At 38.4% G+C, this 24,733-nt stretch overlaps 1 protein-coding gene across 5 annotated transcripts in view; it reads left to right on the top strand.

The window, feature by feature from the left end:
- Positions 1-24,733, top strand: part of Ros1 (ROS proto-oncogene 1, receptor tyrosine kinase) — a 140,848-nt gene that overhangs the window by 31,800 nt on the left and 84,315 nt on the right. For all 5 annotated transcript variants that reach the window (XR_010042720.1, XM_023561601.2, XM_063235032.1 and 2 more), the window contains exons 10-13: positions 18,613-18,735; positions 19,128-19,312; positions 20,025-20,122; positions 24,027-24,523. Coding sequence is in view for 4 of the 5 variants with exons in the window: in XM_023561601.2 (XP_023417369.1) it covers positions 18,613-18,735; positions 19,128-19,312; positions 20,025-20,122; positions 24,027-24,523 (903 nt within the window). In the remaining variant the exon portion in view is untranslated. The remainder of the gene's footprint in view (positions 1-18,612; positions 18,736-19,127; positions 19,313-20,024; positions 20,123-24,026; positions 24,524-24,733) is intronic.

Raw genomic sequence — 24,733 nt, 5'->3', positions numbered from 1 at the left:
TTTTTCTTTTTCATCAGTGTCTTCCTGGGTTGTGAGAATCCCTCTCCTTTCATCTGGTCTTCTCCATGGTGTTAAATTCTAGCATCTGAACTGTTTTTCTCAGAGACACTCTCTGCCCTGCTGCTGCCATCTTCAGATCTGTTTGTTGACTTTTTGTCTGGTTGCTTTGTCTTTTGTGAGAGTAGGGTAGAGATGTCTCGGCTAGGGTTGTATTTGTGTCTTTCTGTCCTTTTATGTTCAGTATTATTTTGTGAAATTGGATGTATATATGTTTATATATTTATGTATAATATTATGTATTTATAACTATATATATATATAAATATATATATATATATATATATATATATATATATAGTTATCTCTTTCTATTAAATTGTTCCCTTTACTAATATATAGTGATCTTCATTGTTTCTTCTGATCAGTTTTGGCTTAAAGGTCATAGTTTCTGAAAATAGGACAGCTGTTCCTGGTTCCCTTCAGGCTCAAGTTGCATGAAATATCATTTTCTATCATTTTTTAAAAATTTTATTTAAGAGGAAAAAAGAAAAAAAAACAGAAAAAGGGTACAAGTTATACAGAATTTCAGAAAAAATAAACAGTAGGAAATCACTAGTTAATTACATATTGTCATCTTAGAAATAGTTGTTGAAGTTACAAAATTAAAGCATATAGAGGGGACTTTCAAACAGTGAGACTGCAAACAGTTTTGTTCAATGATACAACAAAACTCAGTAATATGGTTATCTATCTTATACATTTAAATATATATGCAGTTATATCTTTTAGAAGACTTTCTTTTCCTTTCTTTTGTACAATGACAATTACACATTTTGGGTTTTATTACTCCCACAGTTCTTACTACTTTTTTTGTAAGAAAGTAAAACCAAATGTGACATACCAGGACAGAGTCAGTCAAATCAAAAGGGTGGACAATAATACATAATGTAAAAACAAGATACAAGGTGGTCAACAATGGTTACCATAATGCCTCTTGTTATCTTAAAAAGAATTACCTATATCATCAGTTATAATAAAATTGAACAAAACATTAAAGAATAAGACCAATAAAACCAAAACATTGGAGACATTAGAGGACTTCAAAAGAAAATAATAGTCAACCAGAATGGGTATCACAATGAATCTTATTGTCTTCATACTTGTTGCCTATACTTTCAAACTTGGTACTATCAAGCATAACAGAATAGAGGAAAATCAGTCAAAACAAGATGGTGAGAGAGATACAGAGTTTCAAATCAAGTTAATAGGAAATTAAAGTGGGTTACTATAATATATCCTGCTATTTTTTATTTATTTTTCCCTTAATTAAAAGGATAAAAATGAAAAAGTAGATAATAAAAAGGAGATTGAGACAAAAAAGAGGGCATAACAACAAAACAGTGCAGGTCAAAACATAGCCATTTAAGCAAAATAGTGTTTTACCACAAGATAATCTCGACATAATAGTAGTTACCATAGTGTCTCTTCCCTTAAAATCTTTGGGTATAACTTCATATACTGTAGCATCAAACATATCAAGACAATGTAAAACCGTTCAAGAGAATGACAGTATTACAGGGTATTTAGAATCAACTAACAGAAAATAAACAATGGTTTCTGCATTATCTCCTTGTCTATAAAAGTTTTTGTTTATATTATCACAATAAAATCCAATAAGATACAACATGTTAAAACCGCTGAAGACAGATGAACAAAAGCTTGATGGGACTTCAAAACAAGAGAATATTAAATCAGCACTACTATTAGTATGTCTTGTTTTCTCCAAAACGGCTGTTCCTACCATCCAACCTTCTCTGCTTCATTTCTGTTGAGCTCTTTTTCTGTCATTAGTTGTCAGTTTGTCTTCTTCATTTTGCTTTCTGCTCCATTCATTGTGGCCACTCTGCCACTGTTTCTGGAATCTTGGTATTTTTCATTTTTAGAATATCCTGCAATAATCTCTGTAGAGTTGAATTGGTGGTTGCAAATTCCCCTAGTTCCTCTTTATCCTGGAAGCACCTTGTTTTTCCATCAATTTCTAGGGACAGTTGTGCAGGATATATAAATCTTGGCTGGAGGTTATTATCTTTGAAATCTTGAATTATTTCCCCTCACACTCTTCATGATTTGATGGTTTGTGCCAAGAAGTCTGCTGTAATTTTGATGGGTGTTCCCTTGTAAGTGATCTGTTTCTTGTCTTTGATGGCTTTTAATATTCTGTTCTTATATTGGATTTCTGGAATTTTGATTATTATATGCCTGGGTGTAGCTCTGTTTGGGTTGTAGGTGGCTGGGTCCTGTATGCCTCATATATCTGAGTATCTTTACCTTTTGCTAAATTAGGGAAATTCTCCTGGATTATTTCTGTGAATAGCTTTTGTAGTTCATTTGTTTGAGTCCCTACTTCTTCTTATATGTTCTTAATTCTTAAGTTATAGATCCTCTCATCATCTTCTAGTCTTTGTAATTACTGCTGTTTGTTTTTTTGTTATTTTTAAAAAGTTTTTCATTTCGTGCTCCCACCTTACAAATCCATCCTCCAGTTCTGATAATCTATCATTAGTTTCTTTTAAGCTGTTATGCCAGCTTTCAATAGAGATTTTAGTTTCCTGGTAATCTCTTTGAACCTGCTTCATGCATTCTATGTTTTCTCTATTTTCTCCATCAAACAATTCTCCCCTTTTTTTCTGTTCTTCCATTCCACCATTTGTCTTTTCTTGCACGGTGCTTAGCATTTCTCTAACTATTCTACTTTTTTCTTCCTTTATTTCATTAAATACTTCATTTTTGTACTCATCTATGAGGCTCCAGAGATACCGCTTTATGTCTATAGGTGCCGTGTTTGATATTGCATGTTTTCTGTCTTCATTCTCTTTTGCATTTACCTTTCCTGCATCAGTGTTCTCAGGATTGGGGACTGTGGACCCTTTCTTGTTGCTTCCTTTTCCCATACTTTTTGTTCCTTCCATACAAGCGTATGTAGGAGGCCCAGTTTTTTTTTTTTTCTCTTTGTATGTTACAGTTTGTTTGAATCCGCTGGCTAGGTGTTCCTGCCCAGTGCAGTGTACTAGGGAGACACAGACCTGGGCAGCCTCTGCTGGGCCCGCCCCTCCAGGTCAACCTACTGAATGCTTCACTGCTAGGGTGCACCCCCAGGCACAGGGACCTGATTTGGGCTAGCCTACTGGATCTTAGTCTGCAGCGTCACCAGGCCAAGCACTCCCCATCACTCCCGCTTGAGAGGGAAATATGCGACTAAAGTCACTGCAGGGCCCTGTTCCGGATAGTCTGCTGGTTCCCAGAATGTCCTCTGTTGGAGCCTCCTAGTCTATGAAAGGGTCCCCATTTCTCTCACTCACTGCAGGTCGATGCAGGGCTCCCTGCCAGTCCTGCTCTCAACACCGTTTGGTTCGCCGATTCCAGCTCTCAGAGCTTTCGTGCGTCTCTCTCCCTGCCGTGTGGGTTGGGACGCAGTATTGGCAACAGGAAATTCAAATCATGGCTTCCAATGGCGCAGGATCCAGCTTCCGCACTGAGATTTTATCTGTTCCTATGATAGCATCAGGATTGCATTTCCTTTTGGTTTCTCTCAGCTTAGTTCGTTCCTGGGTTGGCAGGGTACATCTCCCCTCACGTAGGACTCCTCACATGGAACCGCTCCTGGATTCTAAACTGGTTATCTCAGAGAGCCTCCATGGCTGCTGTTATTTGTCCACCACATTCTCCTGGAAGTCCATTTTTCATCATTTTAATTTCAGTTTATGAGCTCCTTTGTAGATGAGGTGTGTCTCTTACCAACAGTACATAGTGAGATTTTTGTTTTTGTTTTCTGATCCAGTGTGCCAGTATGTATCTTTTGATCAGTGAGTTAAATCCACAGACACTGAGTGTTGTCATTGAAATGTGTATGCTGATTCCTGTCATTGCATTATTTTTTTCAGGACTGGTTTCTTTTTTTATTCTTTTGCTTAACTATTCTCTCAGTTTGATGGATTATTTGCTTTGGTCTTTTTGGTGATTTTAGCCTAGATGTTTCTAGAATCCTTTTGATGCTTTCTGTATTGCTGGTTGGTGGTAATAAATTTCTTTAGAATTTCCCTTTGTTGTGGAGTTTTATTTCTTCATCAGTTTTAAAGGATAATATTTTAGGATGTAGTAATTTGGGTTTTCAATTGTTCTTCTTAGGGTTTGAAAACTTTGCTCTGAGCTGTCTTCACCTTTAAATGTTTTATTTTTCTTTTGAGAAATATGCTTTTATTCAGATAGGCTTGCCTCTATAGATGAGTTGATATTTTTCTGCAACAGCTTTTACTATCCTGTCTTTGTGCTAAATTTTTGGAGAGGTTTTTTGCTGGCTGTAGTTGTTTTTAGTTTTATATGCCGTATTTCTCTGACTTTTCATTTCTTTTTCTATGTTTGGAAAATTTTCTACTGTGATGTCAGTGCACACTTTTAAAAAGTCTTTGGTATCATCTTCTAACTTTTCCTTGATTTCTATAATTCTCAGATTGGTTTTTGAGTCATCTAGCAGATGTTAGATCCAGTTTTCATCATGTCTTGTTTTTAAGGTTTCACTGAATGTGTGATCTACTACATCAACATTGTCCAGCTTCTGACTTTTCTCCTCAGACCAGTCACTTCTATTGCCCTTACATTCATTGAATTTTTCATATTAGGATTTCTGCTTGATGCCTTTTTACAATCTGCAATTCTTTGCTAAGAGGTCATTCACATCTTGCGCTGTCTTCTTCATTTTAGTTAAATCTTTGTTTTTCCTTTAAGCTTGTTAAGTGTTTTATTAATGAGATCATTTATGTTTGTATATCCTTCTTAAAATCACTGAACATCTTATAAATTTGCTGATTATCTTTTTCTTTGATTTCTTCAAACATTTTAACCATTTGGATTTTGAGTTCTTTGTAAAGAAAATCCTCTATTTCAGTGTTCATGAGGCCAACTTTTTGCAGCTAAGAGCATTTGGAGGCATTCTGATGCATTGTTTTCCATATTTCTTTCTCTCTCTCCCTACCCTCCCCCCTCAACAAGGTCTTACTATGAGTTCAGGCTGACCTTGTGCTCACTTTGTAGCCCAGGCTGGTCTCAAACTTGCAATGATCCTCCAACCTCAGCCTCCCAAGTACAGAGATTATAGGCAAGTGCCACCACCCCTGGATTTTTTTGCTTTTGAGCTGAGGGTTGAAAATCAGTTATGGTAGAAAATTCACTACTGTGGAGATTCCTTTAGTTAGTATATTTCTCCCTGTGATGTGACCTTGGCTTTGCGTATGTTCTGGTGATTACATATCAACCAACTCAACATAATAGGACCCACCTATCACTTGTGGTATTAACCACCAATTATATCATCATGTACAGAATCAATCATATAATTTAAAAGTTAGTTTAACAAATCTAGTTTTTGAGTAACCTAGGGGAACAGTGTCATAATTCTCAGGACAAGTATGCTGGGATACTGAGGATTGGTGAAGGAGAAAGGAAGAAAAAAGCTCAAGAAAATTGTTCAGAAAGAAGAAAACAGGTAATATCAAAAGAAAAAAGAACAGCTGTCAGACTCTTCTGATATTTTTATGTCATGGATGGAGGAAGATGGGGGGATTTGAAAAGTTATCATGAGCCCACCTACGAGAGTATAGTGAGAAAAAATAAGGCAGAGACAGGTATAGTAATGTATCAATGGCTGGGAAGTCAATATCGTTAGATGGGCTCCTGTCCACTACCAAAGCAGCCACTATTTATTAGGAGTGTGCAGTGATAGTTGGGGCCAGTAAAGGATTTAATTCATCAGAAGACTTAAACTTAAGAGGACATAGACGATCATATGCTAAGAAGGATCTTGTCCTGAAGTGTAATCCTGGGATGACTCAAAAGGATGTAGATGAGTTTATGTTTAGAAGAGTCAATGGGAAATCATAGATGGGTGGTACCAATAATTCTAAATCTCCATTTTATCCCATTAGAAAATATGCAAAAATAATCCCTGTGAACTTGTGGTCCCTAACAAGAAGTCACCTGCAGGAATGGAGAAAAAGAAGAGATGGGGAAGTAGAACTGGATGATAGGGGATGTTGTAAGAGGGCCAGAACCATTTATGTTGGTGGAAAGCTTGTGTTGGAACCTATCATGCACAGTTTTTTGTTGTACACAGGTCATACTTGACATGACCATGAAGAAGCCATCTAAACTAAAGCACTAATTCTTATTCTCCATTTTGCGTGTATATACCCTTTACATACATGCATACATATATACAAATGAGAGTAGGAAAAAAAACACTCTACATACATCCAAAGACATAAAAATAAAGAATCTTCTCTGTCAATTTCTACTTCCATCTGATTTCCACCACCATTCTTTTTACCTGATTTAGTTCAGAAATGGAGAGACTTGGTTACAAAGAAGTTGGGCTAAGCTCTTGTCCTATGTGGTTGTGGTTAGGGGACTGATTTTTCAGCTCTTTTCCTTCCTATAATTTGCTCTCTTGCCTATCAGGGAAGGGACTGGGGATCTCGGTGGACAGCTGAGCCTGCTTCTCATTCTCTGTGTAAGCAGAATTCTGCTAGGCTTCACCTGCTCTCTGGTGGGCATGATTATCCAGAAGTTTTGATCTCTGTCACCTTCAATTATGTAGGGTGGGATATAGCAGGACTGGCCAAGCATCTTATTTACCACTGATATCTAAAAGGGTTTCCTCCATCTATAACCCTTTATCTTCATGCTAATCTCAAGTAGAGTGGAAACTGAGTTAGGGTCAGTAAACCCTAGAGACCGAAAGGAACAAAGCTACAGTCCTGGTGAGGCATCTGAACAAGTCATTGTGGGATCTATGAGACACTGAATTGCAGGAGTACACCACAAGTGTGACTGGTATGATCTACAGTAGAGCAAAGACATTGGAACAGGACCAGAGTGGTCACTCTCCCTCTCCCTGCTAAATGACAAGCTGTGTTTCCATGTGGGATTCCACTTTCCACCTTCCCTATAAACACTGCAGAGCTCAGCGACTGCAAGATCCATCACAACACCCACCAGGAGCTGCTGAGCTCAGTGCTCTTGCCAGCTCTCTCTCATGGGCCCCCAAACACTACTGAAGCCAGGGTCTGGAAATACTATTGGAAAAGCCTGGAAGGAGAGTCTGGAGCAGGCAGAGAGCTAGAGAGGGTGGTGGGGTCACAGGTTACTAATCTGGAGAGAAGTAGAAAGAGCAGGCATAGAATCCTTTGTTCCACAGGAATAAAAAACAGCAAAATTTTGAATTCGAGTGCAGCAACCTTGGCTCATCTGGTAAACTACAAGATGCTACTCTTTTACCCATAGGGGTCTTGCTTTTGGGTAATAGATGAGTATTTATTTATTTATTTATTTATTTTGGGAGGTGGTGGTTGTAGTACCAGCGATCAAACTCACAGCCTCACGCTTGCTAGGCAGGCACTTATTCCACTGAGCTAAATCTCCAGCCTGAGCTTCCACTTTAAAGTGGACCTAATATCTGACAAATAGAAATGTTTAAGTAGAAAGTTTTCACATTAGAATTTAGGAATTTAAAAAAACAATGAAAAAAGTTAAATTTAAAAAAATTATATTTAAGGAGAAAAAGAAAAAAAAGCAGAGAAAGGGTACAAGTTATACAGATTTACAGAAAAAAATAAACAGTAGGAAATCACTAGTTAATGGATTACATATTGTCATGTTAGAAATAATTGTTCAAGTTACAAAATTAAAGCTTATAAAGTGGACATTCCAACAGTGAGACTGCAAACAGTTCTGTTCAATGATCCAACAACTCAGTAATATCATTATCTGTCTTATACACTTAAATATACATGCAGTTATATCGTTTAGAGCACTTTCTTTTCCTCTCTTTTGTACAATGACAATTACACATTTTGGGTTTTGTTGCTCCCACAGTTCTTATTACTTTTTTGGAAAAGAGTAGAACCAAATGTGACATAACAGAACAGAGTCAGTCAAATCAAAAGGGTGGACATAATAGATAATGTAAAAGCATAATACAAGGTGATCAACAATGGTTACCATAATGCCTCCTGCTATCTCTAATAGAATTGCCTATATCATCAGTTATAATAAAATTGAACAAAACAGTAAAGAACAAAACCAACAAAACCAAAACATTGGAGACATTATAGGTCTTCAAAAGTAGATAATAGTCAACCAGAATGGGCATCAAAATGAATCCCACTATTTTCACAGCTGTTGCCTAAACTTTCGAACCTGGTACTATCAAGCAAAACAGAATAGAGGAACATCAGTCAAAACAAGATGGTGAGAGCAATACAGGGCTTTAAATCAAGATAATGGAAAGTCAAAGTGGGTTAATATAATATATCCTGCTATTTTTTATTTATTTTTCTCTTAATTAAAAGGATAAAAATAAAAAAGTAAATAATAAAATGGAGATTGAGATAAAAGAGGGCATAACAGCAAAACAGCGCAGATCAAAACATAACCATTTAAGCAAAATAGTGTTTCACCACAAGATAATCCCGACATAGGGGATTCTGAAAATGGCGGCGGGCTAGGGGATCGAGCGAAGAGTCTCTCCAGAGAATTCAAACTCGAAGCTAAAAAAAAGACAGCATGGAGAGGGCCAGACAAATCGATAGCGATTCTTATTAACCAAGACAGTACAGCTGGAGGATTTAAAGTCGTGCTGAACTTCCGGGAGAACATGGCGGACAGATAACAGCAACTACCGGAGGCTCTCTGAAAGACTCGGCTCAGAAGCCAGGAATGGTGCGGACTAAGGAGACATAAGCAGGTGGAGATATGCTCTGCTGACTCAGGAACGAACTGGGCTGAGAGAAACCAACTTGGAATGCAGTCCTGGTGCTAAAACAGGAACAGAAAAGCCTCGGTGTGGAGCTGGACCCCGCGCCACTGTAAGCCGCGATTTGGGTTTCCCGCCGCGCGGCGGCTGGCTGCCTTTACAGTGGCTCAGCAAGGAGAGAGACACGCAGAAGCTCTGAGAACAGCAATCTGCGAACGGCAGGGAGGCGTGCACTGACTTGTGGTGAGGTGAGTGAGAGAAACTGACACTCTACCACAGTTTGACTCCAGAGGAGGACTTTCTGGGCCTGAGCAGTCCTGCGGGAGCAGGGCGTGGTGGCGACTCCAGCCACACATCCCCCTCTTGGGCGGGATTGGTGAAAAGTGCCTGGCCTGCGTGACGCTGCCGGCGGACCTGGTAGGCTGTCCCAACCCAGATCCCAGAGCCTGACGGTGGCCCAGAGGGGCGACTCCCGCGTAGGCTGCCTGGTCCGTAACTCCCTGGTGCACAGCGGTGAGCGGGAACACCTAACTGGCGCAATTTGATCAGGCTGTGGCTGACTGGGAGAGAAGCTGGGCCTCTTATATAAGCTTGCATATATAAGGAACAGAGAAGAAGAGGCAGCATGGGAAGAGGCAGCAACAAGAAAGGCTCCTCGGCCCCCAATTCTGAGAAACAGGCAATAGCAGACACCGCACCAATATACATAAGGCACCATATAGAGAGCCTCATAGACCAATTCAGGAATGAAGTTATCAACGACCTGAAGCTAGAAGTATGCAGAATAGTTAGAGAAATGCTAAGTACCACCCAAGAAAAAACAGGCGGTGGAATGGAAGAACAGAAAAAAAGGGGAGAATTGTTTGATGGAGAAAACAGAGAAACCATAGAATATGTGAAGCAGGTTCAAAGGGACTACCAAGATACCAAGAAGTCTATAGAAGACTGGCATAACAGCTTGAAAGAAACTAAGGACAGACTATCTGAACTGGAGGGCAGACTTGTAATATGGGAGAATGAAATGAAAAACTTCTTAAAAATAACAAAGAAACAAACAGCAATAATACAAAGACAAGAAGATGATAAGAGGATCCATAACTTAAGGATTAAGAACATAAAAGAAGAAGTAGGGATGCAAACAAGTGAACTACAAAAGCTACTCACAGAAATAATCCAGGAGAATTTTCCTAATTTAGCAAAAGGTAAAGATACTCAGATGTATGAGGCATACAGGACCCCAGCTACCTACAACCCAAACAGAGCAACACCCAGGCATATAATAATAAAAATTCCAGAAATTCAATACAAGAACAGAATATTAAAAGCTGTCAGAGACAAGAAACAGACCACTTACAAGGGAACACCCATCAGAATTACAGCAGATTTCTCGGCACAAACCATCAAATCACGAAGAGCATGGGGGGAAATAATTCAAGCTTTGAAAGATAATAATCTCCAGCCAAGATTGAGATATCCTGCACAACTGTCCCTGGAAATTGATGGAAAAACAAGGTGCTTCCAGGATAAAGAGGAACTGGGGGAATTTGCAGCCACCAATTCAACTCTACAGAGAGTATTGCAGGATATTCTAAAAAAAGAAAAATACAAAGAATCCAGAAATAATGGCAGAGAGGCCACAACGAATGGAGCAGAGAACAAAATGAAGAAGACAAACTGACAGCTACTGACAGAAAAAGAGCTCAACAGAAATGAGGCAGAGAAGATTGGATGATAGGAATAGCTATTTTGGAGAAAATGACATCTTAATAGGTAATACTGATTTAGTATCATCTTGTTTTGAAGTCTCATCTAGCTTTTGTCCTTCTGTCTCCAATGGTCTAAATAGGTTGTATCTTACTGGATTTTATTATGTACGATAGTATAAGCAAAAACCTTGTAAAGACAAGGAGATTATACAGAAACCATTATTCATTTTCTGTTAGTCAATTCTAAATACTCTGTAATGCTGTCATTCTCTTGAATGGTTTTACATCGTTTTGATATACTTAATGCTACAGTATACGAAGTTGTACTCAAGGATTTCAAAGAAAGACAATATAGTAACTACTTTTAGGTTAGAATTATCTGGTGGTGAAACACTATTCTGCTTAAATGGTTATGTTTTGATCTGCGCTGTTTCGTTGTTATGCCCTCTTTTATCTCAATCTCCACTCCATTATTTACTTTTTTATCTTTATCCTTTTAATTAAAGGAAAAAAATAGCAGGATATATTATAGTAACCCACTTTGACTTTTCATTACTTTGATTTAAAGCCCTGTATTACTCTCACCATCTGGTTTTTAACTGATGTTCCCCTATTCTGTTTTGCTGGATAGTATCAGGTTCGAAAGTTTAGGCATCAGCTGTGAAGATAATGAGATTCATTATGACGCCCATTCTTGTTGACTTTTATCTACTTTTGAAGACCTACAATGTCTCCAATGTTTTGGTTTTGTTGGTTTTATTCTTTACTGTTTTGTTCAATTGTATTATAACTAACGATATAGGCAATTCTATTAGAGATAGCGGGAGGCATTATAGTAACCATTGTTGATCACCTTGTATTATGTTTTTACATTATCTATTATGTCCACCCTTTTGACTTGACCGATTCTGTTCTGTTATGTCGCATTTGGTTTTACTCTCTTCCAAAAAAGTACTAAGAACCGTGGGAGCAATGAAACCCAAAATGTGTAATAGTCATGGTACAAAAGAGAGGAAAAGAAAGTGCTCCAAACTATATAACTGCATGTATATTTAAGTGCATAAGATAGAAAATGATATCACAGAGTTTTATTGGATCAATGAACAGAACTGTTTGCAGTATCGTTGATGGAATGTCCACTTTACAAGCTTTAATTTTGTGACTTGAACAATTATTTCTAAGATGACAATATGTAATCCATTAACTAGTGATTTCCTACTGTTCATTTTTTTTCTGTAAATCTGTATAACTTGTACCCTTTCCCTGCTTTTTTTTTCTTTTCTCCTTAAATAAAATTAAAAAAAAAAAAAATAAAGTCGTGCTGAGACCTTCAACGCGGATATCGGGAGGCTGCAAATCCAGCGACCTTAAATCAACAAACAGACTTGTGGACCCAGCACGAAAAGCTGAGTTGTTTTTGGGGTCTGCGGGAAACGGAGACCCGGACCGAGACTCCAAGTAGCAGCCAGTTCTGCACCGCTGCACCAGAGCGGATGCACAAAGCTCTGGCATTTCAAATCTAAACGGCGCACAGATATCTGACCGGTCAACGTTGTGCCGGGAGTGCGGGAAAAGTGGACAGCTTGGTGTGCGGCGGTCCCGGAACGAGGACTTGCACCGGACTCTGGTGAGTACAGAGAACCCCACGGCGGCTGGGTTTGGCCAGAGAGCAGCTGGCCCACCACCACGGGGAAATCAATAACACAGAGTCTGGTGCAGACATATTAGCCTGGCGGCAGAAACCGCAGCTTGGTGACATCACCAGGTCCCCTTGTAGGGAGGGCTGGTGGAAGACATCTTGAGTCCTGGCAGAGCCTGATTACTTGCTAGCTTCAGCTCCACACAGAGAACTTAGTGGGAGCCATCTTAGTTTTGGGCAGATCTGCTTTTCTGGTGCTCCTGTCACAGAGAGGTTTGGAAGAGAACGGCTGGGACTTGGGCAGAATCCTGTGCCATTACTCAGCTGCTTCTGATTCAAAGAGAACTGGCAGGAGCTACTGGGGCTAAACCAAGCCTCTGCTTGGAGCCCAATAAGCGGATACAAAATAGTCACAACTCAGTGACAACCAGAAAGTACAGCCTAATTTATGAACTAACTGACACAGAGGCTAGAGACTAGACTGTACCGCCCCTGCATCCCAGCCTACCCCAGATAACAGCAAATTGGGGAGGACAGCAAAAACTCAAGTCAGCACGCTTCTGAGAGGCCCTAAGCAATTCGGAGAGGGCCAGAGACAGTCTGGACAGTCCTGGACAGTCCAGGACAGTCTGAAAGAAACCAGAAACATGACAAGAGATAAAAATAAAAAAAATCTCCAGCTGTTCAACAGGACAAAATAAACCCAAGAGAACTAAACACTGAAGAGAACAAACACAGTAACCATCCTCTACTTGACACAGCATCAGCCGAAATTAAAAAGTACTTACATGATCTCATAGAGGAATTTAAAGATGTACTCCTGATCCAAGTGAGGCAAGATATAAAGAGATTAATTAAAGAAATGACAAGCCCCGCCCAAGAGAACACAGATGGAAGAACTGAGGAAATCAGAAAAGAAAGAGAAGCATCTGAAGAAGAATTTAAGCATAACTTAGAATACATGAAACAGATCCAAAGAGAATATCAGGAAACTAAAAACTCCATTGAATATTGGCAAAATGCCTTGACAGAAACTAAAGACAACCTTCTGAAACTTGAAGAGAGATTTAGGGCTTATGAACGTGAAAGAAAAAGCCTCTTAAAAATAGCAAGGAACCAGAAAGAAGCAATTCTAAAACTGGAAGATGATAAAAAGATACATAACCTAAGAATGAAGAATGTGAGTGAGGAAACAGGAACATCCAAAAATGAAATACAAAAAATATTCACAGATATATTAAAGCAAAATTTCCCACATATAGCAAAAAGAAATGATATCCAGATAAAAGAAGCATACAGAACACCAGCTACCTACAACCAAAACAGATCTACGCCTAGGCATATAATAATCGAGATCCCAGAAATCCACCAAAAAACCAGAATATTAAAAGCAGCCAGAGAAAAGATGCAGGTTACCTATAACGGGAAATCTATCAAAATAACAGCAGACTTATCAACACAAACTCTTAAGTCAAGAAGGGAGTGGGGAGAAATATTCCAAGTCCTGAAGGAAAAAAATATGCAACCTAAGTTCATATATCCGTCAAAACTCTCTCTAAAAATTAATGAAGAAATAAGATACTTTCAAGACAAGGAGGAACTGTGGGAGTTCGTGGCCACCAATCCAACCCTACAGAGAGCGCTGAAGGACATTACAGAGAAAGAGAGGAAGAGATATCAGGATTACAGCTACAGTGGCAGAGAGGCCTCAGTGAACGGGGCAGACAATGGAATGAAGGAATAAGGTGGACAAATTATAGCAGAAAAGTGGAGTAGCAGACATGAGGCAGAGACGGTAAGCTAGTCTTTAGTAGAGACAGCTCTGAAACTATATTAAAAAAAAAAGCAGAGGTCATTGCTAATGGTGTATAACTATTTAAAAGACACAGTAGTCCTAGTGCCATATTTAGATTGAATTAAATTTGTTCTGGTCTGTCTACTCATGTCAGATTTAAGGACACAGACCTCTAGAACCAAAAATAGCAGGTTATACCATGGTAACTATCCTTACTTTCCTATTGACTTAGGCTGAAATCCTGTATTACTTACATTGTCTTACTATGACTGATCTTAATTGTATCTGAATCATAAGACTATTGGTTGGCCTTGACTGATCCTATTTGAAATCGGTATGCGTGTTAGAATCAACCCTAAAAGTAGAGGCAACTACTCTGAGCATGACAAGATGTAAAGGATATCCATACTGGTATGAATTAGTAACAGCTCTCAAATACTACAATGCAGTCAAAGATAAGTTTTTATAAAAATAGGTGATAGTATGTTTAACTATAATAAGCCAGTGTTGTGGACAAATCTATTGAAAATAACAAGAGAAAACATAGTAGCTACAGAAGATCATTTATATTATAGTTTTATATGTCTTATCCATTGCATGTTTTTCTAGGAAATTGTTTCGCTGTCTTATTATGACTTGGTTTTCCCTATAATACAAAGAGGATAGGAACAAATACTCTGAGGAAGAGACCTGAAAAACCCGAGGCTTATTTTGTAGCATTATAATATAAATTCTAGCAATCTATTGTTTGCTGATTAGAATGACATTGGACTGGTTTCTTCAGCTCAACTTCAGCATATGCAGAGATGGGGACGGCTATCACAGAGAGAATGAGAGATGCGATGGTAGTTGCTATTGTCTTCCCTAATTTGGAACTTGAGGACCTAAAAAGACTTCATCATCCTGTAATGATTTGATTAGTTCTATAATATGCAATAAGTATATAAAGTGGGTGAAGTTAGGGACAACTATTTGTAAGAAGCTAGAGACAGTTAGATAAGGAAGATCTCCAGTGGACTTGCTTTGAAATCTGTATTTCTTTAAATTGTCTTTTATTTTTTTTAAATGTTCTGTTCTGATTTGATATGGTTAACCTTACCCTCTTTGAGATGTAAAACAAATAGGTGGGACTGATAATCATATTACGGAGCTTTTGTTCGACCATAGAGCAGAATGGTTTGTAGGGTCACTTTTTTGAATGTCATTCTAAATACTTTAATTCTATAACCTGAACAGCCATTTCGAAGATGACAATTTGTAACTTATCAACCGGCAATTTCTTACCTTTTGTTTGTCTATAATTTAGTATTATTTCTACCCTTTTTTTTATTTTATCTCCATGTATTTTTTTTCGTTTCCTTTTCTTTAAATAAAAAAAAAAGATAATCCCGACATAAAAGTAGTTACCATATTGTCTCTTTCCTTGAAATCTTTGAGTATAACTTCGTATACTGTAGCATCAAATATATCGAAACAATGTAAAACCATTTAAGAGAATGTCAGTATTACAGGGTATTTAGAATCAACTAACAGAAAATGAACAATGGTTTCTGTATAATCTCCTTGTCTATAAAAGTTTTTGCTTGTACTATCATATATAATAAAATCTAATAAGATACAACCTGTTTAGCCCAATGGAGACAGAAAAACAAAAGCTTGATGAGACTTCAAAACAAGATGATACTAAATCATATTACCTCTTAAGACGTCATTTTCTCCAAAATAGCTGTTCCTATCATCCAATCTTCTCTGCCACATTTCTGTTGAGCTCTTTTTCTGTCATTAGTTATCAGTTTGTCTTCTTCATTTTGTTTTCTGCTCCATTCATTGTGGCCTCTCTGCCACTATGTATGGATTCTTCGTATTTTTCTTTTTTAGAATATCCTGCAGTATTCTCTGTAGTGTTGAATTGGTGGTTGCATATTCCCTTAGTTCCTCTTTATTCTGGAAGCACCTTGTTTTTCCATGAATTTCCAGGGAGAGTTGTGCAGGATATCTCAATCTTGGCTGGAGATTATTATCTTTCAAAGCTTGAATTATTTTCCCTCATGCTCTTTGTGATTTGATGGTTTGTGCCAAGAAGTCTGCTGTAATTCTGATGGGTGTTCCCTTGTAAGTGATCTGTTTCTTGTCTCTGATGGCTTTTAATATTCTGTTCTTGTATTGGATTTCTGGAATTTTAATTATTATATGCCTGGGTGTTGCTCTGTTTGTGTTGTAGGTGGCTGGGGTCCGTATGCTTTATACAACTGAGTATCTTTACCTTTTGCTAAATTAGGAAAATTCTCCTGGATTATTTCTGTGAATAGCTTTTGTAGTTCATTTGTTTATGTCCCTACTTCTTCTTTTATGTTCTTAATCCTTAAGTTATAGACCCTCTTATCATCTTCTAGTCTTTGTATTATTGCTGTTTGTTTCTTTTTATTTTTAAGAAGTTTTTCATTTCATGCTCCCATATTACAAATCTGGCCTGCAGTTCAGATAATCTGTCCTTAGTTTCTTTCAAGCTGTTATGCCAGTTTTTGATAGAGTTTTTAGTTTCCTGGTAATCTCTTTGAATCTGCTTCGCATATTCTATGCTTTCTCTATTTTCTCCATTAAACAATTCTCCCCTCTTTTTCTGTTCTTCCATTCCACCATCTGTTTTCTCTTGGGTGGTGTTTAGCATTTCTCTAACTATTCTGCTTATGTCTAGCTTCAGGTCATTAATAACTTCATTCCTGAACTTGTCTATGAGGCTCTGGAGATAGCGCTTTATATCTATTGGTGCTGTGTCTGCTATTGCCTCTTTCTCAGGATTGGGGGCCGAGGAGCCTTTCTTGTTGCTGCCTCTTCCCATATTCTTTGTTCCTTATATATGCAAGCGTATATAGGAGGCCCAGCTTTCTTCCCTGTCAGCCACAGTCTGATTGAATTGCACTGGCTAGGTGTTCCCGCCCACCGCAGCACACCAGGAAGTTGCAGACCAGGCAGCCTATGCAGGGCCCGCCCCTCCAGGTCAATCTACCTTCAGGCTCTGGGACCTGGGTTGTGCTCGCCTAGTGGGTCTCAGCCAGCAGCGTCATGTAGGCTAGGCACTGCTCACGAATCCTGCTTGTGAGGGGGATACATGACTGAAGTCACTGCAGCGCCCTGTTCCTGCAAGTCTGCCCGGTCCCAGAATGTCCTCTGTTGGAGTCTCCTAGACCTTGGAAGAGTCCCAGTTTCTCTCACTCACCGCAGGTCAATGCACAGCTCCCCGCCTGTCGTGTTTTCAACTCTATTCACTGATTCCCGTTCTCAGCTTTCGTGTGTCTCTGTCCCTGCTGAGCCAATGTAGACGCAGCAGCAGCAGCGGGAAACCCAAATCGTGGCTTCCAATGGCGCCTGCTCCAGCTTCCACACTGAGGCTTTTCTGTTCCTGTTATAGCACCAGGATTGCATTCCCAGTTGGTTTCTCTCAGCCGAGTACGTTCTTGGGTCAGCGGGGCTTATCTCCTCTTGCTTATGATTCCTTATTCTACACCATTCCTGAATTCTAAGCTGGGTCTTTCAGAGAGCCTCCGTAGCTGCTGCTATCTCTCCGCCATGTTCTCTGAAGTGTCAAAAGTTAAAAATTTTAAAAATGGTTTTAAATTTTTAGTGTCAGTTTAACTCTGTAATGTAGATTTATGTTTACACATTTTGGGATACACAAAACCTTTCTGTCTTAACTTCTACTTTATGTTAGGTGTTTTTCTGTCAGACGTCTTTGCTCCTGTCTTTGTTTTTAAGTACATATAGATTTTTATAATTTACATCTTCCATTTTGAATTTTCAGTCTGTCATATTATCTTTTATTATGATTTTGTAAGTACTTTTTTTGGTATTTTAATGTGATCAGACACTTCCTGTATTATGCCTATCTGAACACGGTAACACATGAAAAGATTTTCTTGGAAGCACTAGACATTTATTTGGAAACTGTAAAAGAGTTTTGAATAATAAGGACTCAGAATTCTCGGAGTCTGTTTTCTCTTTTTACCAGAGCTCCATCTGTTGACTGGATCCTTCCCCCTTACTCTTGCCTGCACAAGCTTATGCTAGTGGATATTGTCTTCTGTCTAACACTAACCTCTAGGTTTTTGGGGCTATTTCCACACTCTGGGAAAGGAGAGTATTTTTTGAAAGAGTATTTGTGTTATATAAGAGTTATGTCCACAGAGCAAGTTAAATATAGAGCAGGGGCAACGCTGGGATGTGATTATCTCCTGATGTTTCTTCATTGCTTTCAAAGTGTCCATCACTTATGGACCCTGCCTTGGCCTCCAGGTGAACAGGATCAGATTTCATCCTTCAAGGACATTTTTTTTTTGCCTCATAGGGAGAGATGTTGAAGACAATCCAGAGACTACCATTGTCTGTCAGTGTGTGTGGCCCTTGCTTCTGGCCAGGCCTGGACCACATCCACCCAGCAGACTCTCAAGGTTGAGGCTTGATTGATGTCTGCAGGAGGAAAGATACCTATAAATACAGGAGTCCTGCTTCATGGCCACTGTACTTTCTGCCACACCCTATTGTGGAATAATATATGTCATACCACACATGAAATGCCCCAATGCCTTCAAGAGAAAATCTGACTGTTCTTGTTTTTAAGTAAGAATTTGTGTTAGTGTGCATACTGTCTGCAAATTATGCTGTTTTTCAGTTCAAGAAGAGGAGCAGTGGCTCTTTTTATCCAGAAAAATGTCTTTAAGAAAGAGGTCTCTAAAACACTTAGTAGATGAAGCACATTGTCTTTGGTCAGATGCTATACACCATAATATTACAGGTGAGTTCCACAGAAATATTTTCTCAGTATGAAAAAAAAAACATAGAATTTCTGGAAGAAATACTTATAGGATACGAGAATATTAAAAGTATGTTTGGATCTAGAAGTGGTGCTTAAATGCAGCATGTACTTAGCGTGCATGAGGCCTGGAGTCCAATCTTCAGGATCAAAACAAACCAAAAGCAAAATGCCACAAACCAAGAAAATGGTCTTTCTGATATTTTAAAGTCTTCTAAAAGTATTATTCTATATATGTTGGACAAATTTAGAAGACTATGGTCTTCAAGAATAGGACTTCAGTTTTAATCTTTATTAAATATTTTAAAATTTTTTTCTTGTGAAGTTTTCCTATCCTCTTGCTGCATAATAATGTAAATGTGTGGCTCTTCTAGGTATATCTGTTCATGTGCACTGGCAAATTGTTTATTTCTCTGAGGGAACTCACATATGGATGAAGGAGGCTGTCCACATGTCAAATGTGTCTGACCTGAGAGTGTTTTACAGAGGTTCAGGCCTGATTTCTTCCATCTCCACAGACTGGCTTTACCAGAGAATGTACTTCATCATGAATGACCTGGTTAGTTGGAGAATTTAAAAGGCATAACTGAATATTGAGACTGATGTGCATATTTTGGTGCATTTACCAATCATCATAATTATCTTGTTAAATATCTATTCAGTGAGTATGTACCTACTTTAGACAGTTTAGCAATGAATCATAGCTCTGGTCTGCAAGAATCTAGTGTTTACCCAGTACTGACTTGTCATTAAGTCATCTTTATTCATGATTTTCCAGAGTCATGAGCTTGTAGTAATCATAATTCATCTGCCATAATGCAGTGGTGGTACCTGTGTAATTGTTAGCCCATCACAACTATAGTCAGCTGCAAGTGTATCGTATACATTATTATACAATAATCAGGGCTACATTTAGTAGGTTTCTACGGAGTTTTATATTTCAGTTCTATCTCTTTGGAAGGTAAAATCCCATCACAATGAGTAAAGGCCATCATTAGAGCTGGAAGCTCATAAGCCTAGATACAGTTTAAATGTTAAAAATAGGTGGGTGCCTCCATAAGCTGGGAAGTAGAGATGGTATTTCATTGATGCCTACAGGATATAAACTCACTAGGTTATACAATATGTTAGTGTTTTAAGGGTTGCTTTTGTTTTGAGAGTGATCAGTGATTAGCACAATGCCAGGCAAGGGATAGATGCTTGGGAAATGCTTGTTGAACAAAGTGAATACTAACAGACATGAACCTTCTGATGTATTTTTGATTCTCTAGGTGTATGTGTGTGATTTAGAGAGCTGCTCAAATTTTGAGGAAATTACCCCACCCTCTATTATCACACCTCAAAAACTTGTGGCTGATGCCTACAATGGGTAAGTGTCAGGCTTGTGAGGATGGGTTCTCTTCCACTGTTGAAAATCTTGGTGAACTTTGCTTGCTCATGCAATTGTAACACCAGATGAGCTGATCTATGCATCTTATTTCAAGCACATTTCCAAGCAAATTTTTCATTCCAAAGAACCAGCAAACATTTCTTTCAAACTTGATTGACTCTTCCTTTATAGCAAAATATAGGTGTACAGGAAAGACTTTTGCCAGGGGCTGAGGGACCCGAGTTCTAGCCTGGCATTGTTACCCTCAGCACATTTCCCCCTCAGTGCTCCTGACGAGAGGCCCCTTGACTGCCTGCACACCTATGCTGAGCAGTTCTCTCTTTGATCTGTTTTTCTTGTCAGGAAAACTACTGGCCTCTATCTTTAGGACACAGAATTTTATGGTTAACTACTAGTGCAGTTTTTAATAGCATAGTAGTTTTTTCTCCTTTCACAAAAGAAATGAACATATTTGAGCTCCACTGTGATGTTAAACTGCAGTAGGATCTCGAGGAACTCTATGACTGTTTATCTGTTTATATAGAGAAAATAACACCCAGTTGAGGTATTCTGAAATTAAAAAAAGCACTTACTGTGAATAGATTTTGTGAATCCCAAGTGTACATGAATGGGAAAGACAAAAATATAGAAAGTTATTTTGGGGCCATAAGTTTGAAAATATATTCAGATAATAACAAGTTAGGGACCAATAAACAAGGGCAATGTGGATAAAAGTAAACATTTTTTCTTTCTTGTAAGAAATAAAATTGTTTTCACTTTGAGTGGAAAAAAATAGCCATAAAATTTTATTTTAAATAAACTGATTTAAAAAATAAACTGATTATCTTGAAAAAAGATTATTCATTATTGACTTAAAAATTGAAATTTTCTGTATATGCTTTTTCAGTTTTACTAGATTCATTTTCATTTAGATCTGAGTGAATTCCAGAATTATATAATATTTTTAAAAATCCTATGAAGTAGCCAAGGATGCACTAAAACTTATTTATAAATGTCTAAGATCCTATGAAATGTAACTTTGCTCTCAGTAATTATATAAAATGACTCATTCTGAAGATAATGACCTTTATCTACTAAGTAAATTCTTCAAAGATATTTTATGGAGAAATTCAGTGGCTTTCCCCCAGTAGGATATGATGAAATTATTTGTGCTTAGATTTTGAAATATGACTAGAAATGATCATAAGTAGTATTTATACTAATGTGCTCTAAGTGTATTACTTCCAATAATTCACTTTATCCTTGTCAACCCCATGGAGAGGCTACTCTCACTTAGTATGAGGGAAGTGAAGCCCAGGTTGACTTAGTAATTGTCCAAGAAGCTGCTTTGCAGTGGAACCAAGTCTGGCTGTCTTGCAGCAGAGCTGGTTTCCTAATCATCTTCCTGGACCAGGACAGGAAAATTTCTGTAAAAACCAGCACATTGCTCTTGGCAGTAGTTTCTTTTTTTTTTTTAATTTTATTTTGAAAGTAGTAAAATACAACAGAACAAGACAGAATGAAGCCAACTAAGATCATACAGTGAAATTGGTACAGAACTTCACAGCAGGTTACTGGGATAACAGTAATAGATATCACAGTATATTTTGTTATCTTTACAATAGTTGTTCTTTCAATCATGCATATCAAAATAAAATGAAATACAGAACATTATAGAACTTATCAAAACAGAATTTTTTTTGTCTTTTTCCTTTTTGTCAGTACCAGGGATTGAACTCACGACTGCCTGCTTGCAAGGCAGGCACTTACGCCGCTGAGCTAAACCTCCAACCCCCTCAAAACAGAATATTGAATAGAGCAGTACCATTAATCAGAATAGAGCAAAACAGTAATAAAAATATTTGCCTTCAAAGAGATGGTAGAAGGAAATCCCCCTTATTTGCTATAGTCAACCTCCCAGGACATGCTCAGATTTCTGGTTCCCATTTGCTAACGGGTGGACAGGAGAAGTGGGTTGGGGAAGTGGGATGTTTGACTCTAGGCCGTGCACCAGTAGGTTCACTATTGCTTAGCAGGGAAGCAGGCTAGTTGCTTGGTTTCCCAGCTTCATAATTTCCAACATGGTGTGCATCTCAGAAGACACTGGTGGTTCTCCCCCTGTGGCAGTAGTTATTTAGGTTGTTCTCACAGAACATCTGGTATGCCTGGCATTATGCTGTCATTCTGCATGATTGAAGATTCTCTCACTGAGCCTCTGCTTGCGGTCACCTCTTAAGTCTTCTCTCCTTTTGTTCTTGGGCTCTCACACTTGCTGTTTCTTCTCCCCACTGTCCTCCTCTTCCCACTCCCCACCTCTCTTTCTCTTTCTCTCTCCCTTCCAAAGTAGTAATCAAGGTCTTTGCACTACTCCCTGCTTTATACAAGAAGTGTGCATCCATACTATAATTATGTTTCCCTTTGTTTACTCTGAAATTCTTTTTTTTTTTTTTGTCTTTTTTGTTTTTATTGGTACCAGATATCGAACTCACAACTGCCTGCTTGCAAGGCAGGCGCTTATGCCGCTGAGCTAAATCCCCAGCCCCTACTCTGAAATTCTTCCAAATTCTATTAACAGTTCTAAATTCGGGAAGAACCATTTTTTTTCCTCCTGCTGTATTCTGTCTTAAGAAAAAGAAATTAGCTTTGCATTCTAAAACGCAGTTTATATTTTGGGACATGCCTGTAGTGTGAGAGTCTTGAGCATATGGATAAAGATTTGGAATGGTCAATAAGAGGAATAAGAATGGACTGAGTAATGTCAGGAAAATGATTTCTCAGTTGTGATGGAGGCTGAAATGCTGCCAAGCCACTGGGTTGTATTAATGGGAATTTACCAAGTAAAAGTATACTTTTGCTAGCATCTGTATTTGTGACCACAAATTCTAAATTAAGTACCTGCAAATGAATGATTTTATATTTTAGTTAAAAATCCATTTCAAGATCTGATTATCAGGGATCTATGTTCATGGTATTCTTTCTTTTTCATTATTAAGAGATTACTAGCTGGGCATGGTGGTGCAAGCTTGTAATCCCAGCACTCAGGAGACATGTTGCAAGTTCAAGGCCAGCCTGGGCTATGAAGTGAGCTCAATGCCAGGCTGAATTGCATAGTGAGACCTTGTCTCAAAGGGGGGGGGGAGAGACAGAGAGACAGAGAGAGAGAGAGAGAGAGAGAGAGAGAGAGAGAGAGAGAGAGAGAGAGAGAGAGAGAGAGAGAAGAGAGATTACTTATTTTACTATCACAGCGTTCTGCTTCCGATTGGGTGTGGTGTTTTGCCTCTCCATTGACTTCTTTCTCCTGATTGCTGGGTGGTCTTGACCAACTGCTTTGGTCATTTGTGGGATATTTCTTTTTGGTTTGCTAAAATCAAACATTTATAATTGCCCAACACAATTGTAGATATTTAAAAACCACGTAGACCACTCCAAATGTTAAGTAGTTATAGCAAAATGATAACAGTGTATTTAGAAAGTGAATAGCTTAAATATTTTGCTTTTTGCCATTTATTATTTGTAATGCATAAGAAAATTTACTGATGGAATTATACTTAAGAAATGCATGGATGGAAAGTACTTTATGGTAAATAACATATTTAGCCATGTAATTTTGACATAACATACTTTGCTTTGAAAGCTTTAAAGACTCTGTTCTTAAATTCTGTGGCTCTTTAAAAAGCCACCTATAATAAAGACTATACATTACAAATGAGACTGAAAATTTCCAATTTCTGACTTTAATGAATAGAGCATATATTTAGTAATGACCTTTATTCCTTTGCACTGTGGAGAATGTGTGGCTCCAGAGATATGTGGTTCTGCTTGTGCAGCAGGTTAAAGCAATTAGCTGAGCAGATGCTGTGCCCTTGCACTGAATCACACCAGGCTTCTTTTGCTTCCATATTAGGTACATCTTTTATCTGCTGAGAAATGGCATTCACAGAGTTGATCTCCCTACGCCATCTGGCAGAGATGTCAAGCCTGTGCACATTGTGGAGAGTTACACGTTAAAGGATTTTGCTATAAAACCACAATCTAAGAGGATCATTTATTTCAACGACACCACCCAAGTCTTCATGTCAACATTTCTAGATGGCTCTGCTTCCCATCCTGTTGTACCTCAGTTCCCCTTTGCTGATGTGCAGAGCTTTGCTTGTGAAAATAATGACTTCCTTGTGACAGATGGCAAGGCCATTTTCCAACAGGACTCCATGTCTTTTAATGAGTTTATTGTGGGATGTGACCTGACTCACATAGAAGAATTTGGGTTTGGTAACTTGGTCATTTTCGGTTCCTCCACCCAGCCATACCCTGTCCCACGCTGCCCAAGGGATGTCTCCGTGCTGTTTGGGTCTCACCAAGCCCTTGTTCAGTGGAAGCCTCCTGCCCTTCCCATTGGAGCCAGTGAGTATCCTGTCCTCAGGGTGGGGCACTGGTCTGCTGGTGGAATGAATGGGGCTTGGACTGCATGGAACTGGGATTCGGTTTTGAGAGCCCACACATAGTCATTAACCAGAAAGCTTAAAAAATATTTTTATACTTTTCATTTATTAGTTTTGCAGTAGGGAGATTTCCTAATAGAATAGTTTCACAATTTATTGAGGATCTACTAGG

Source organism: Cavia porcellus, unplaced genomic scaffold, assembly GCF_034190915.1.
Source record: "Cavia porcellus strain 051 isolate PalLab524CR breed Dunkin Hartley unplaced genomic scaffold, mCavPor4.1 scaffold_24, whole genome shotgun sequence".
NCBI lineage: Eukaryota > Metazoa > Chordata > Mammalia > Rodentia > Caviidae > Cavia > Cavia porcellus.
Note: the sequence above shows the minus strand (reverse complement) of the source record. Positions and strands in the feature narration are given on the sequence as shown.